General features: G+C 46.6%; 5 protein-coding genes across 5 annotated transcripts; 1 reads left to right on the plus strand and 4 right to left on the minus strand.

Annotated features, from left to right (window-relative positions):
* Positions 1-1561: 1561 nt before the first annotated feature.
* Positions 1562-4254, minus strand: PADG_05718 (uncharacterized protein; the record flags this gene model as incomplete). Its single annotated transcript, XM_010762887.1, has 4 exons — positions 1562-1705; positions 1773-3128; positions 3190-3534; positions 3664-4254. 4 exons carry the CDS (start codon positions 4252-4254, stop codon positions 1562-1564), a joined length of 2436 nt encoding a protein of 811 aa, XP_010761189.1.
* Positions 4255-4843: 589 nt separating this feature from the next.
* PADG_05719 (uncharacterized protein) lies at positions 4844-6271 on the plus strand (the record flags this gene model as incomplete). The annotated part of the gene is made up of 1 exon (XM_010763082.1): positions 4844-6271. The coding sequence occupies one exon, from the start codon at positions 4844-4846 to the stop codon at positions 6269-6271; it is 1428 nt and encodes a 475-aa protein (XP_010761384.1).
* Positions 6272-7117: 846 nt separating this feature from the next.
* Positions 7118-10293, minus strand: PADG_11968 (uncharacterized protein; the record flags this gene model as incomplete). Its single annotated transcript, XM_010763259.1, has 3 exons — positions 7118-8218; positions 8292-9222; positions 9293-10293. The coding sequence occupies 3 exons, from the start codon at positions 10291-10293 to the stop codon at positions 7118-7120; spliced, it is 3033 nt and encodes a 1010-aa protein (XP_010761561.1).
* A 1262-nt stretch (positions 10294-11555) lies between these two features.
* On the minus strand, positions 11556-12061 carry PADG_11969 (uncharacterized protein; the record flags this gene model as incomplete). The annotated part of the gene is made up of 3 exons (XM_010763260.1): positions 11556-11657; positions 11686-11792; positions 11989-12061. The coding sequence occupies 3 exons, from the start codon at positions 12059-12061 to the stop codon at positions 11556-11558; spliced, it is 282 nt and encodes a 93-aa protein (XP_010761562.1).
* A 2498-nt stretch (positions 12062-14559) lies between these two features.
* On the minus strand, positions 14560-15934 carry PADG_05721 (uncharacterized protein; the record flags this gene model as incomplete). Its single annotated transcript, XM_010763083.1, has 4 exons — positions 14560-15322; positions 15430-15580; positions 15662-15756; positions 15825-15934. 4 exons carry the CDS (start codon positions 15932-15934, stop codon positions 14560-14562), a joined length of 1119 nt encoding a protein of 372 aa, XP_010761385.1.
* Positions 15935-17068: the final 1134 nt, after the last annotated feature.

Genomic DNA, 17068 nt, shown 5'->3' on the forward strand with positions numbered 1-17068 from the left:
TTGGAATGCGACTCGGGACGTACGAGGCGACCTTGTGGAAGTGATCAGGAGAAAGAACAGGATCTGTTGGGTGTGCAACATAAGAATTCTTATATCAGGATGCAATACTTCATGTGCCTATGTATACAATCATGCTCTCTCACAGGAGAACCTAGGAACATGGATATTTTCCCTCGTACGGGCTTATTCCACCAAACCGTATGTCACAGTGGACATCCGCCCAGGGAGCTCCCAGTCCCGAGGGCATTTGTTAGACGACGCTTTCCAACATACCAATTCCAAAGCCGTTTTACCCCAGAGCTATAATGCGGTGATGTCCAGAACATCCATAAGAATTACCTTCTTGCAAAACGAAAAGGCGGTATGAGAGCCCCCATTTGTTGGTCATTTCATCCACTGCTCTCGTTGCTGTTGTTGTTGTTGTTGTTGTTGTGAGACCTATAACGATGAGTTATATAACAACCCAACAAAGCAACCAGGGAGAGCAACGGACCAGGCCGTAATTGGACGAGCAAAGCGTAAAAAGGTCTTGACTTGTGATTGGATCTTGGATCCATTTTATAGTTCTTCCAATTGCGAGTTTTAAGATTTTCGCGAAGGGAAAATCACATAACGATCTGGATAACATACCGCCTCTTCCTGATCTTCTGGGGCCGTTTATGTCTGAAAAAAGTGTATGGTAAAAAAAGAAAGGCAAATGAAAAATCAAAGACAAATAAAATTACCCTTGCATTTTTTATGCGGGCAGGGAAAACCTGAACAAGGTATATAATATGGCATAAAATATCATTGGGTTCCCCTGTCTTCGTTCCTCGTGCTTTTGTTCTGAAAATAATGCACCTATCAGAACGTGAGCATACCCGATGCATTCGTGCCAAGTGCAACGAACAAAACACACCTTTTTGCTTGTCAAGATTAGGTATATATGGTCATTAAACGAGCAAAATAAAACCAAAACATTTAAAGTTCAAAAAGACATTTTTCTCCAAGAGCCAAGTGTGATATAGGCCGACAGAGTGGAGAGCAAGGATGGAAAAAGGCAAATATGTAACTTCGACGGTTGAATGTTGTGTGAGGAGCTAAAAATTCAAACAAGGAAATATATTACCAAATGCATCTGTGAGGCGAGGTGGGGAGAGGCGTGGCGGGTGAGGGCAAATAATAACAATAACCAAAAAAACTAAATAAAATAAAATAAAACGCTCAGATCCTATGTCGACTGAGGGGCACAACTACCCAAATCCCAGCCATTTGTATCCGAGAAGAAAGATATAAAGGAGAAAAAAATTATCTTTTTTCATGTTCAAGCATGTCAAAGGACTTTCGTTCATGTTGTACATGTATGAACAGTAGGAAGAATTGCACTAAGGGAAATCACTTGGTGTCTCGTGGAACCTATCAAAAGAAGCAAGCCTGTTGCCGCTTAGTGTTCAACTCGTTTAATTAGAGGGCAGATACGGTACATGGGAATAAGTGTCAGCAAATATTGTTACCGATAAAGAAAATAAGAAAGAAAGAAGGAAAAAAACAAAATAAAGAAAAATCAATCTCTATAATTCCTTCAGAGCAGGTGTGACTTCATCGGGCACGTTATCCCTTCAGAGTCCCAAGCTTCAACCATATGCTCCTTGCCGGAGAACTGATAGCGTACCCGCAGCAACTTGGGGCGGAATGGGAACGGGTCATAGAATCCAATGATTTGTGACTGCATGGGTTAATACATTAGTATTTTTGTTTATGAGATGGAAAAGAACATGGGATAACATCCAGACCTTAATAACTCGAGGCGATATAACCAACTGTCCTTGGTCAACCAGCGCGGCAACCGGGATGGTGACGTCTATCATGCACTCATCGTAGTCATCTATGACTGCCGTAGGGCCAATCTGCTTCTTCTCCCTCGCGGAAGGAGACGGTGGACATCCATATTCAGCATGAACAATCACCAACCCATCTCGCTCAGCTTCTCGATCTTGCCTTCGCAAAACCTGATCTCTCATCATGGAAATCGCCTGTGCGCTCTCAGTCTTCCGCTTCAAAACCCTCTTTTGTAGACGTTTTCTGAGTTTTTCCATTTCTTGCTTTTCTCTCCGCCGAGCTCTAGGACGCAGATATCCAAACTCAATTGCTGAATAGACCGTGAACGGCACAATAACCGCCAATATACATAGGTCGCCAGTCAGTTGGTCCACTGGACACATAGCTATGGGCACCTTAAGTGTCTGTCCCAGTCTACTCCATGAGATGCTGCAACCAAGTCCCATATTGCCTATTGTGGAAATAGTTAATCCCATGCGGGTGAATCCGCCAACCCTGCGCGTCCCAGAGGCTGACCAGCCCAAAGTGAGATCCTGGCCAATAACGGCACGCAACCCCAGCCGTACGGCGCCGCTGTCACTCCGGTTCTTGTTGGGGAAATACCCTTCACCAGTCCACTCGGAGCGGAGAGGTTCAGGAGGTTTTCTCGCAAAGATTGTCCTGCCATATTGGAGGGTCAAGTTCATTCCCATTGGCGACGAGGCAAGACTGAAACCCCAGGTTTCGTTGGGATTCACCTGCCGCCGATTCTGATTGGTGGGGTCAGTATCGACTGAAAACATATCATCCTCATTACGATCATTGTCATCGTCCTCCTCATTGAGGACAGTTGGCAGTTGCATTATCGGAAGGCTTGTGTATCCAATCGAAAAGCCACTCATCGAATACGGCATTAATGTTGCGGCATAGGGATCTTGCTTGACTATATTACTCCACAAATCCTGAAGATATCCGGGCCAGGACAAGGTTCCAGATACCCAGCTGCAAGTAACAACACCCCCAGCACCTATCATACGCGATAACGACAGACCTAGTTCTGGAGGACATTGCGTGGGAGCAGAAGTGAAGCTGGATTTCAAAGTGAGGGAGAACGGTTTCGTGCCTTCTATTGGGGTTATGGATTTACTGATACTTGCTTGAACTGCGAGCTGTGGGATTATGAAAGCATTGATGTTCATCACCGTCCCCCCGAGGAAGGATAATAGGGGTCTTCTGAGAACCCTTTGTTTTGGATCGTCGTTTTGGAAAGTGTGTACAAAAGATGCTCCAAGGTTAACGTTCGCGCTACGCATCGTTAGAGGAACTTTGATCTACATCTGTTAGAAACAGCATTTCCAAACGAAGTAAAAGAGAGATAAGGAAATCGCCTACCCGCCTCTTGATCGATTCTCCGGTATCCTGATTCATAATTGTGACATCCTGGACCGGATTCCCGAACCGACCATTTATTGTAGCTTGTAGCTGCAATTTGCTCGTTTCGGATTTTTGTTGTGTAGGAGTTCCGTTATTCATAGATGGTTTGTCTGCATCTTCCTCTTCATCTCTATCTGTCACCGACTTTGATGTCCCGAACCAAGACATATCAGGTAGTGGTATGGGGAGAACATATGAGAGTAGGAACCCCGACGGCTTAGGATTAGGCATGTGTATTAAGATGTCTCCGTTCGGTGTGGTCTGGAACATCGATTTCGCATCCAGCGACAGTTGAATTACGCCCTTGGCCATGTCAGTACAGGATTAAAAGTTTAGATAAGGGCGTAATTGGGGTAAGCCAGGTCTCGCAAAACGGAAGGTGTGTTTGGACACCCAGGTATACTCTCATCTACCGGAACGAATCCAACATACATTGACATCTACCAAGTCATTCAAAAACTTTCTCTCCTGTCGTTTCATGACCTCCAAGAACCAGCTACGGAATTCAGCTTCATCCATTGCTTTCACCCCCACTTGTTGTTTTGAAGCAAGTCCGTTCCTCCCCATTAAGCCCCCTTCCGCCCATGTTTGCCGCACCCCTTCTTCGCCCAACATGTCATATACAATTCGTTTCCTGGGGTCAATGAGGGTGTCGTATGCAGTGCGTATCTTGTTGTAATACTGTGCAGCCGCGGCTCGCAGCTCTTCGGGTTGTTTGTCCGGGTGGAAGCTGAGGGTCAATGTTTTGTATGCTGAGCGGATTTGCGCCTCCGTAGGCGGAGGGTTCCGGGGTAAGGCAAGCAAGCTGTAGTAGTCCAGGTCGTCTGGGTAGTCTCTCAGTTGTTCGTAAACACCCTCAGAGCTATCTGAACCACCTACTCCTTCTCCACCACCTCCATTGTCTTGTTGATATGTTTCTGACATGTTGGCCGTAGTGCCGCTGGCAGGCTTTAGAGACGGTGAAATGGAGCCATTGCGCGTACTTTGACCGTTGACTTTATGGGCCCGACTTGTCTCTGGCATTATCTTCAATTAAGGAACCCTTGTATCAGACTGAGATTACCTGGAAATTCATGGTTTGTCCCGGCGCATAGGTTTAAAAAAAAATTATCTCCGAATGCTTGACTTCTTTGTGAGGTTTGGAGCTCGGAGTCCGGGAGGAAAATGAAGTCCCCGGATTTAAGATAACCCGCCGCAAAGGGGAACATCACAATAAACCTTGAAGATGGTAACTAAACATACAGTTTTAACTGCTTTTGATTCGGTGTTAAATTGCATACAGTCCACTAACTAACGGACCGTGTATGACTAATGTGCCTTGGACTAAATATTCAGATTCAACCTTGGAACTCTTCTAATGCATTCGTGATATTACCGAAATTCTGGTGGCTGCAATTTGGTGGCTTGGTCACTCGCTGAAGGCGGCAGCCCATTTAGTGGAGTTTGTGTTTAACAACATGCTATCCAATCTTCTGTTATTAGTATCCAAGAAAAATGACTGTTTACAAAATTCAGCACATGAGAAACACTTCCTTTAAAAATCTAGCAACCAAAAGCCCGAACTAGCGTATCAATTCTGAACTGCAACTATACTTCGACCAAGGATAAAGCAATGGCTCGTTCCACCGGTCCAGCTGGGGTTACTGGAGATACTCCACCGGTACACAGGATAGATCTCTCTCTTCCCCCTGCAAAACGATATGTTGAACTTGCAAAAAGCTATCGTGACAAGATGAGGTCTCTCACTGGTCTTTTCGATGAGCTTGTCGAGTCCGTACATCCTGGCATCAATGTCATATGGGTGAAACGGGCGGCGCGTTTATTCCTCCGCAAACTGTATACCCATGAAGAAACGGAGGAGATCAAAGGGATCAGTAAGGCAACTGGTATCGACTTATACCTGCTGGTCTCGCTCAATGTAGTCCTTGATCTGCTCATGGGATGCACCAGCGGCGGCGCGAGATGCAGAGATGCACAAGATTCAAGTTCTAAAATGCTTCATTTTCGTACGCTTGACTGGGGCATGGATGTCCTGCGGGAGTTGATAGTTCAACTGGAATTTGTCCGCAGTCCTGAGACAGAAAAAGTCCTCGCAACAAGCATTACATACGTTGGTTTTGTCGGAGTCCTGACTGGTGTGAGGCGAAACCTCAGTGTTTCACTAAATTTCCGCCCAAATCATGACATGAGCAAGCGTTTTGTCAACTTAAAATTTTATGCAAACCGTCTGCTCGTGCTGTTGGGTATCCGACGTTCCGTATCATCGTTGCTTCGGCAGTATCTCCTGCCACCAAACCCGGCGAGATGGAATTTTCTCACCCGCGTATGGTCAACAGCAGCCCAGCCATGGCACCTGCAATCTCTAAGCGCAATCACAGCCGCCCTTCCCCAGACCCCCACGACCGCAGCGTATATTATTTTGAGCGACGGAGCTACCACCACCGTATTAGAGAAAGATTACAGGTCTGCCGTCACCCGCTCTTCATCGTCATTCATTGTAGCTACAAACGTCGACCTAGCAATGGAATCCCTCAATTCAACCAACTCAACCACCAGAGCTTCCACGTCCGAGCCGGAAGAATGTCAACTAACAGGCCTAGAAGGTCTGCAGGATCTAATAGAAGATAGCATAGAGCGAAAAGCTTGCATGCAATCCTTCTGGGATGCGAGGACCAGACAAGTACATAGAAATTCTCGAAATCGAGTTGGCAAAGGACAAAGACTTCCCAAGGAGACGCCAGAAACTTCCGGCAGACGAGACCCATTACAGCGAACTCGCTCTTCAAGAGCAAGCGGATGTCAAGATATCACCTCATCGGCACCACCAAATACATCTCAAAATCGGGAATTATCACCGGAGACCGAGCAAACTACCTTCCAAGACCAAGAGGTGACTGCCGCACCATTAGAGGTCATGGAATGGACGAGCACCCACCCAATCACGAATGAAATGACACATTTTGCAACTGTCATGGACCCTGCGGAGGGTAGAGTTGTATGGATTCAACGATATCTTCACCCACTGCCTTCTCAAGGATGAGGGTGTTCAGGATTTGGAGTTTCCTTGATTTTGCTTAACATAAGCTTTTTGAGGGTATGTCTAACTTCTTGGTGATGAAGTAATTTAGGGGAATGGGTTTATTTCACAGAAACTGTAGATCAATCATAAACCATGATCACATATATTTAAACAACTAACGCAGGTGCCTCATCTATAATGCAGGTATGTAAATAAATACATATTTAATTTGAGTTGAAAACAGTATATGTCAAAGTAGCATTTCTCCTTGTGAAATGCTCTGTAGAGGAGAAAGTAAACGTGCGAAAAAAGGGGGAGTCAGCAGGCGTTTTCAGATAGCGGGAAGACGGCGAGGCAGTGGACAAATTAAGCCAAAAGAATACCAAATGAAGTATTAGCAAAGATAGCAAACCCTGTACAAGGTATTGCTTACCTACCATCTTTCTGGTGTTGCAAAAAGAATTCATGACAATTAAATGCATTACGAGGATAACAGTGGAGAAACAGAAAAAGATAAAAACAAAGATCCAAAAAAGAACAGAATGTTCCACCGGAGGAAGAGTGGAGGGGGGGATGGGGGGGGTGGTTATGGATCTTGGAATGCAAGCAATTCACTTCGAAGGAAACAAAAAAAAGCAAACGACAAGCTCCGACATGCACGCTTCTCAAGGAATAAGAAGAAGATAAAAAGAAAGAAAGGGAAAAAAGAAGAAGAAGAAGAAGAAGAAGAAGAAGAAGAAGAAGAAGAAGAAGAAGTGAAGCACAAGGGGTGTGGGAGATCCACCACACCGGGAAAAAAGGTAAGAGCATGGAAATGCCTGTAGAAAATAAACCAAACCAAACCAAGTCAGCTTGATCTGATCTCAATCATTTTTCAACCTCGCAGGAAATCCACAACACCTCACCCCTCTGCACCGAAATGTCGTTGAGTCCAAGCGCACGAAAATATTCGTCTCGCGTAAGACAATAGACCAAATCGCCTCTCTTAGCTGTGATCGAAGGGTTGGTACTCCCTTGCATTTTCGAAGGTTTCGTAGGTGCAGCATGGGCACCGGGAGCCTCATTGTTAGGCATTAGTTTATCCACTAGAATGAGATCTAGCGGGAGTCCCTGGACGGCAAATCCACGCTTCTCGCCCTGTAAGCCATGTGCACGAATGGCGTCCGTTACCTTCCCCACGCGCAGTTCCATAATTCGTAGCTGCTCGCGTGCGCTGTGCCAGAACCGTGCAACTTCAGCAGTCAGGTCCATGCCAGCACTTATTAGTTGGAGATAGTATGGTGCTTCACGAATGGAGCCACCGGCAGAGAGGACATCAGTGGCTGATAGTATGGCATTTCCTGTCAGGGGGGTGGAAAAGGTGGTTTTTGTAGTCGATGAGCTGCTTTTACTTTTATTGCTAGTATTCAGGAATTGGCTGAGATCAAAGGCGATGCGGAGGACGTCGATGGAGTGCTGGTGGGAACGGCGGACATTTCGCTCAACTATATGATACGGTAGGTCCTCGTAGCGAGCATACCGGTTCAATCTCATCATGGTTGCGTGGTACAAGATATGCACACTGACAAATACATCTGCTTTTCCGGCCTGGACGCTCAGTTCCAGATTTCGAACATTGTAGGAGAAGTACTGTGGGAGACTAGCAAGCCATTTATCGGTACGCTTCACGGTTGAATCGTAGAATTCTCCGAACCGCACCTCGTAATTTGGAGATGAGACATAGGTAGAACGATAAATATGCTCAAGCACATCCCCCCAAATGGCAGAAACCTCAACCAAGAAAGCCATCGGATCAAGCGCATTCCTTTCCTCCAGTAGAGAGACATCTGAGAGTATGATACCATTTTCGAAGTAGGGCATATTAGCCCATTTTTGACTCTCATACCAGTCTTCCCTTAATGGTAATCGCAGGAAGATATCTTGTGGCTTGAGCACCGTAGGGAAGTGGGCTTCAAGGGAGGTATGTCTCTGCAAAAGTGTCAGAAAATGGGCTTCGGTTTGCGAGAGCGGAAAAATGAAGAATTTGGATAGAGAAACTAACATCCATAAGGAAAGCAGCCCAAAAGGTCCTCCTCTGGCACTCTAGGATGGTTTCAGCCTGGAAAAACTCGTCCCACTCAGGCGAACTCCCGGATGTTGAAGCCCCATGTTCAACGTTAAGTTTCAGCCCACATATAGTCCGCATTGCAGAGCCCGTAAAATCAGACGCTGTCGCGGATGCGCCGATTGTGAAATGCCACATGCCAAGGATAATTCGAGTTTGAGCTAGATGTAAAGTCGGGCTATTTTGACTCTTCTCCACAGCATGTCTTGCTATTCTCGCAAACCTCATTGCATCTGCTCTGTGCTCCTTGCTGTTGCCGAAAATAGCACCCATAGCAAGCATAGCATACAACAACATTTTGTCATCAAGAGATTTATTCACACAAAACCTGAGCCATCTAATAAATGGTTCTCGAGGAAATATACAGTAGGTTGCACCGTTAACATATTTGAAATACCTATCGACATAGTGCATGGTTGATTCGGGGTGGTTTTGGTAAGGGTCTGTTTCCCATTCCGATAGCGTCGGATCGTGGAGGTCCATGGCAGCCATGTCCGACAAAATATCAACCACGGTGTGTGAATCAGAAGCCGTTGTCATATCTTTGTTTGGTTTAGGATTGTGCCCAGCGTGGTCAATGGCATTCGCGGAGGATCGCCGTCTCCGTTTTAGAGGTCTGTTAAAGTCTAGACATGGGCCTGCCATTTCGTGCATCGTTGTACCTGAGTCGTTCGAATGGCTAGAAGTTGACATCAAATCACGCGGGCTCCCGATGGACAAACTTGATGTTGAGTATCCACTCGCCGGGTAATCCGTCCGTTGGTTATGGGATATCGTCGATACTGTTGATGAGCCGTGGCGATCCACTGTCTGTTCAGAAGCTATGGGCAATTGTTGCAAAGCCTTCGCAGCTTGGTTTCCACGAGGCCTACAGAAGGGAATAAAACTTTGTTAAATCAAACCTATTTTCCTAGACAAAGAGCGGCTTCTAGACTCACGCATTTTCAAATTTGCACTCTCTCCCTGACTTCTGGCACTGATCACACTTGGGAACGTTCGGGATGCATTTGATTTTCTTATCTCTGCACGTTATACATGCTTGCGCCAACCGCTTCCTTGGCTTACCAGCTTTCGTGATCCCCCAGTTGGCATTGACGAGCTCCCCATCAATCAGCTTAGGGCAATGGGTACCATCGGAGTATATGTAACATAGACCCTCACTCCCAATATAGCGCTCGTCTACCACATGAGCCAGTCGAGGCTGACTTTTGCTAGTCGGTGAAGCTGAGCGCAAAGCAGTCTCAGTAGCCAGTGAGGACGTATTGGATACTGGAGATGCTTCAGAATTAGGCAGGTCTCGTTCAAACGGAAGCTGGTTATGGTGGTAACGCGTTAAAGGTGCGTCATCGCTGTTTCTCGTGTAATCGGGAAAATGGTGGGACGGCAAGCTCGTGAGACTTAACCCAACATGGGAGAGCGGAGGTAGCTGCTCTCGAGAATATGCTGGGTACTGTCCGCGTCCGTATGATGGTTCAACAGAGTCTGGTACCGGTGGTCTCATTGGGCTTGAGACGCGGCCATAGCTTGGATACCTAGTTGTCAGGGTGCGTGCATCGTAGGCCTCACCGGTTGGAGAAGATCCATGTGTCCCGCTGCTGTACAGCGGAGAGTTTCTGCGTCCTGGGAAATAGTAGTGGGAGTTTGGTACGTCGGAATAAGATACTGGTGTAAGTAGTTGTCTGACCGGTGGTAACTGCTCTTGCTGTTGATATCGATTGCTGTTACTCTGAGGAGCCTGTACACTGGCTGCAGAACCTGAGGAATCTATCAACTCCGGCGGCACCACAGACTCATCTGATCCCAACTCCCAAGAACCAAGCTTTCGAGGAGGAGGAAGGCGATACTTGGTTAACCATCTTGGGGGCGTTGAGGTGTCTTTCGACTCCTCCGGAGTGGGACTGTCCTTGGGAAGGGGTAACATGCACCCTAAGGGTCCCATAGTAACCGTAAGAGTAAATGACGTCTCTTGGCCTTGCCCTTGGGGTCAAATGTCGGCTCTTCAGGAGAAAGTTGCCGACTTTCACCCAGCAAGTCAAATCATCCACACCGTGAGAGTTTGCTTGTATCTAGATAGGAAATGGAAAATCCAAGTGGCTTTGCTGAGGAGTTTGACAATCCCTTTCCTTTCTTGTTATTCTGAGGCCACGAGTTGTGACAAGTAAATAGTGCAGACATGAAAGAGTTCCTGACAGGGTTGCAAGTAATGAACCCGCCGTCTTTCGAAACCTTCTTCCGCAAACGAATCTACGTAGCCGAACGAATGAAGGCACACGACCGCCCGGGACCCCTGTTACGGGATAGGACAAAGTAGAATCCGTTTATGGTTTTGATAAAGAGAAGCAAATAAACAGGCTTTGCATACAGCGTGGTTAAAAAAGGGATATTTGGGTGCATCGGCAGATGAAAATGATATTGAAGCACAGGCAGGCCAGAGGAATGACTTCGCCCCAGCCGCGGACAATGCAGCTAGCAAACTGCCGCCTGTTTCTTAAGAGAATGCATCCTCAGAGAGCAACAAATCCAGCGCCGCTCAAGATAGATTCCTGCCGGGGACCACACTGCTCTGCTGTGCTTCGGCAATTCTAAAGTCTCGCAAAATTGAGGGAGGGAGGGAGTGGAGAAAGGTAAGGGGAGGCACAGGGATATCAAGAGGTCGAAGAAGATGCGCAGGGTAACTCGGAAAAGCACCTAAAAAGCAACGGTGGCAAGGCTAATTCTTAGCCTGGTGAATCGGCGTGATAAGCGTCATTTGCTTCTTGCCTTGCGGCTCACGAGTCCCGCCACAAAAGTAACAAAAATAAAGATAAAAATAAATCAAGAAATACGGAGTACACCAGTATATAATAAAAATAAGAGCCAGGGTAGAAATTAAACGCAAAGGGGCCCTGCGAGCCATGCAGCTGAACTCATGCTCGCTCTCTGTGCCCTGATGTATAATCTCGTGTGCGTCTTCAGGGGGATCTCATCGAGGTGGGAGGGATTGGATAGACTACCCTCGCCTAACCTTGGAATGCCGTGGCCCTTGCTGATGGCTGTGCGGCAGTTGTACAGCAACCCATGATTGCTGGATGATGCCGGTCAGGGGTGTGTGTATGTAAGATTCTAGGGGCCTTGGAAAATCTTAACATCCATCCACGGCCCCATGGACGGATCACGATACAGCCCAACCACAAGCGAGAGACTTCGGCATTAAACCAGTGCTTATCTATCTGCTTTTGAACAGTGCTTATTATCTGCTTTTGAAATCTCATTCTTTGCCAATCCCCGGTTATCAGAAGACCTCACGTGTAGAAGCATGTCCAGCTGGAAGCCAACTGTAAATGAGACAAACGGAAGAACGGATTCCCGAACGCGTTAGGCTGGCATTTCGTTGTGTTTGCCGTTTTTGAACATGAATGTCACGTCGTACGGAGTGCTCTTTGTCACTGAGAAGGCCGCCTGGACAGGGAGAAGACTTGTCAGAGGAGTGCTTACATGTTGTTAGAAAAGCATCAAAGTGCAGCTCAAACTTCCAGTTGATTCGTGTGTGAACTGCGACCAAAGTGTCTGCAAGAAATTTCGCGATAGATGACATCATTTCAGTACTAGGTACATATACATACTTACACACAAACATACCCACACAAAAACATACCTTCAAGGTAGACTGCAGAAGACACGCTGTAGACAAGGTTGATAACAACATGTGTCAGTCCTCTTTCAGACATTGCTGCTTATCTCTATGGTGAATAAAATATCATCGGCTTCCCCGGATTTGCTTCATCTACAGATCTATTTCTTTTACAGATCCATCTACGTTGGTGTCTACATGAATAATTTGACTATGTGCCGCCGCACGCGAGGACGACTGATGCTTTCTCCTTGATCATCTCATCTCATATTGTTGTCTGCAGCAGCTGTGGATTGATTTCTCGTCCTTGGATACCCTCCCTTTCTCCATCATCTGGTGCGGGTTCAGCTTCCATGCTGCAGCAATCGAGCTATCCGCTTTGGTAAGTTGAGCAACTGGTTAATTAATCTCAGCTGTAAGGATGGCAAATAGATTGTTGATGTCCGGCCATGCTAACTTCAATTAATGCAGCTTCCACTTCTCCTCCTAAATTGAGTGCGCGATGCCAGTGCAAAAGCATGGCATATCTAGGTGGCATTGTTTTCCTGTTAGTGACTAATATATACTTGATGCGCATAAACTACTCTTCATAACATGTGAATATCTAAAAGAGAGCTGCTGCTGCCAAACCACGAAAGGAATTCTTGCCCTTTGAACGGGCTTTGCAAGGCTGACAATATTGCCCACACCAAGCGCCTGGAACCAGGCGAGTAAATAAGTGCGGCTAATTTAGCATTGATTAGAGGAGCCTGAAAACGAAAGGGTCCGAGAGCCGTTGACAGGGTATGTATGGATTATGCGGAGGTACGACAATGGGCGTGGGTTGGCTGAGTTTTGTCTCGACATATATTTGATTCGTTTTCTTTTCCCTTTTTGTATTTTGGACCGTTGCAACGGTGAATTTGATTATCAAACGATCGGCATGCCGGGACCTGGAATTGTCAGAGCTCGGAAACTCTTCCAATGTCCCAACACCCAGTTGCCGTCTCAAAGAGAAGAATAGTAGTGAGCTTGGTTTTCTCTCTTCCATTATGGCATGGCACTGGATCTTGACGAAGATGTCTGTTTCAAATTTCCAGTCCCGATACGAATGCAGAAAACTTTGATGAACAAGCGAGGAAAACTCAGCCTCCGTGACTGCCCAGCATCTGAGGTTTCAGTTTCTCAGGATGTTGGTTTAGGATAATGGTCCCTGCTCTGGGAGGTCCATATCTGTCCGGAGAGGGGTTCCTCCGGTCCAATAAAAACATGCGCACAGCCCTTGATTTCGTAATTTACTTTGGTATGGCTTGCAGTGGGCAACTCTGGCTAAGAACCAAGGGGATATTTGCCAGGGACCTAGGTTCAAGTTCAACTTGCGCCTGCGGGGTTCAAATTTCAAGGGACGAATGTGACCGGGAGATGCCGTTTAGCAGCTAAGTTAGTGTACCAAAAGCTGGGTTCTGACTCTCTAACTAACCGGGTTAGATTCGGCAGTTTGAGGCTTGTTATATAGAAATAGGGCAAGCGGTTCGGCTTGAGATGATTCCTAAGCATATTGCCTCGGAAGCTTAGCGATATAAGTCTAGGTGACGAGTCTGGCAGTGGGAGAATTAACTGCTGACCTTGGGTCCTTTTTTTTTCCCAGCAACCAGTTATGCGTGCTGGAAACTGGATGCAAACATGTGTTTATGAAACTCGAAAAGAAAACTCTACCAGCTTAGGTAGTTAACTAACTAGTTAACTACTAACTAGTTAGTAGTTAAGCTGGTTGGTTAGTAACCACAGAGCCACGTATCGCTCGGATTACAGCTCTCTGGAGGGGGGAGAGGGGCGTTCCCATCCCTGCACCTTGGGGTCCTGTTCCTTGCTCTTTCATCCCGAAGCCAATCCATATTATGCAGCTTAGCATCATCCTGGGGTGTCTTATTACGAATGTCTCACTGACACAAGGGATGAAGGGACGTCAATTGCGTTTAATATTGTGATGGGTAGGTGATGGAATGGAATTTGTGTAATGAGAGCCAAATCACCCAGATAATTTCGAGTTTATCATGTTTGGTCATTGCCCTCGTGGTATGGTGGTTTGAAGCATTCGTGCGCAACCTCAGGATTCGGAGATCCACTTACGTCAGGGTGGCAACACACAACCGTTTGTCAAAGTTATCAGATATCAGTTCTCAGGTTTACGTCCATGATAACTTTGAGTAACTTGAAACTATATCGTGCAAGATTTGAGTCTGTCTTGATCATTTTCAAGGAATGAAAGATGACAGGTTGATCTTACACATTGCTCAATATAATATCATGGAGCGTGGATCTGGTGACATTGTGATCCAATGGTTGATGGGGGTCTTAAGGACGGCTACGATCTACACGACCGTTGACTAGAAAGCAACATGAGGACCGGAATCAAAATAGAAAATATGGGATTATCAGCTCCTACCATATCCATTTCTCCCGCTTACGTTCGTGTAGCATCTGATATAGCAAATCAAAACAGCATAATTCACATCTAAGTGAGAGAAAGAAAGAAAAACACCTCAAATAAAACCGCGCTCCAGAGTCAGATGTCAAAATCACATTATTTTGTTTTTAAAAAGGAACCCTAACCCTTTACTCCTGAGCCAGAATCTTGTGGAAAGTCTCACCAGCACGATCAGGCTTGCCGGTATCAAGGCCCTTCTGGCCAAGCTTCTGTTTCGAGAAGGCAGCAGCGTATGGGTTGAGTCGGAGGAGGACTTGTCTGTTTTTGAGAGGGTTCTTCTTCTGGACGCCTGTTCTCTTGGTCTTGGCGTATCCCTTTGGCTCACGGAGGGCAGATTGGACTTCGGAAGAGTTGATAAGGCGGGTGATATCAGCGTTAGAGACGAGGTTGGATGGGAGGAGGAAGTCCTTCTTGAGGGCGGATGGGGTGGTGGTAGAACCGTAGATGGCGTCAAGTGCGGCAAAGGCGGAAGAGGTCCAGACGATGAAGCGACCAAGGTGGCCGCCAGGGGCCAACTGGAGGAGGTTGAGGGAGAAAACGGAGGAAGTCTCAACACCGGGAATGTTGCGGAAGGCTTTGACTAGGTCTTTTCCATCGACATCTGGGTTGTAGACGACGAGAGGTCCACGGCGTTGGCGGTATCTTCGGCCACGCATCTTGCCCTTTCCAGCGCGGATCTTGCGGGATTCCTCGACCTTGACGAGATCTGGGCCAGCTCCGACGTTCTTGAGAAGGGCGATGGCAGCCTTTGTCTTAACGATGGCATTGTTCTCGAAGGCCTTGGAATCAACTACGAGGGGAACTTCGGGGACACTGGCAACACGGTGACCACGGGCGAAAAGAAGGGCAGGGACGGACGAAGCAGCCAGGGCAGAGGCGGTAGCAAATCGCCTAGCAGAGCACTATTAGAATCACAGATTGACCATCTTCAATTCCCCCCCCACTTCCCCCCCCAACCACATGTCAGTCATCAACTGAACTCCGTTTGGAAGGCTTACTTTTGGCCAAGGTTAATCTTCTGATGCCACTTTCTCCAGACCTTAGTGGGAGCGAACATACGACCGGCGCGACACTGATTACCGAAAGCAGCTTGGCCAGCACGGTGTGTTCCTCCTCCAGAGACACGGGGGATACGAGCGACAGCACGTCCTGTAGATTATCAGTGTTTTTTGCCCTTTTTCCTCCCAAAACAATGCGCCTTATTTGGTAGTATAATTGCTTTCCACGTACCAGTACCCCAGGACTCAGCGGAAGTTTGTTCACCGGCCTTCTCGCTCACGGCATATGGCTGTCTCTTATTTTTCGCGATACCAGTGTGCACCGACCTAATTTCGCCATCAGTTTATACCCCTAACCACCACCAATATTCTTAGTCTTCCGCTCGCAGGCTTACTGGACAATGTCGGGTCGGATTGGCGATGTGAAAACAGCGGGCAAAGGGTGAGTTTCACCGCTGGGCTTGCCCTCAGCATTAGCGATGGTGACAGTTGGGCGAGATGCCATTTTGTCGATTTGTTGCTGGCCGTCGTTGGCGGTGATTGTTGAAAGCAGACGTTGGCGACTTCAAATCCACGGACTTTCAATGTGGGTTTCGCTTGGTTTGGAAGGGGGCTCGTCGGTAAGGTTGCAAACCCTAAGCCCTGATTTCCTGATTGGGCAGCTTGGCAGCTTAGGTAAGATTTTACTCACGTGATGTTCGAATTCAACTTTCTCCTTGTTGCTCTAACATGACGAGAAGATTGCGGCTTCGAAACAACATCCAAAGAGCTTTCTTGCTAATTGATCTTCGGACATAAGCATTGCCGGAATTGCTTCTCATCCTTGGCTGAGCTGTGGATGACGATAATTTTGTCATTACTTTCTTTTCAAATCTAGTCGTAGATACTGAGATGATTCATTACTTGTCTTCGGGATAACTACAAGGAAGAGCATACGATGCAAAACGTTTTAGTGACCGATCACATATTTAGTATATGGAGCAGTGCTAGTCAATGGACAGAATAACAGATTCGCCACCCCACTGCACTGTACCCAGCCATAATTCTAAAGATACGAGGTGAGATACACAAGATGATTTCCTGGGGAAAGGAAGTTTACCTGGCGGACTTAGACGAGAACTGGAGGGTTTGGTATTAAAAGGGGGATCTGTTGTTAAAACAAGGACCAGGTTATTTTTGATTTGTTTTATTTTTGCTTTTTATAACGAATGCTACCAAATAGAAATTTGGCAAGGGATACTCTCTTTTTAAAAAATCTTTTGTTGATCGCGTGAAGGTTTCTATGAACAGTGGTATAAACTAACTTGAGCACAAAAGGGTTATGTGAAGACAAGAGTTTGAACTGAAGTGAAGCTAAGGAAAGAAAAAGAAGCGAAACGTAGAAGGTCCGGTATTTGACAAAGAAATCCCAGTCACAGGAGAATGACAGGAATTAACGAAATGAAAAGAAAGTTTACAGAAGATGACGGACAGTTGTCTCTACTCAGGAAAACATGATGGCCAGACCCAATAATTATATGACAACGAAGAGGATATCAAGAGCAACAAGTGGAATGACGGCAAAATGAGCTGTAGATAACTTCCGTAAGTCAAACTCCACATGAACAGATGCTGTAGACCACCACATAAGACCAGAAAG

The sequence above is a fragment of the Paracoccidioides brasiliensis genome (genome assembly GCF_000150735.1).
Source record: "Paracoccidioides brasiliensis Pb18 unplaced genomic scaffold supercont2.7, whole genome shotgun sequence".
Classification (NCBI taxonomy): domain Eukaryota; kingdom Fungi; phylum Ascomycota; class Eurotiomycetes; order Onygenales; family Ajellomycetaceae; genus Paracoccidioides; species Paracoccidioides brasiliensis.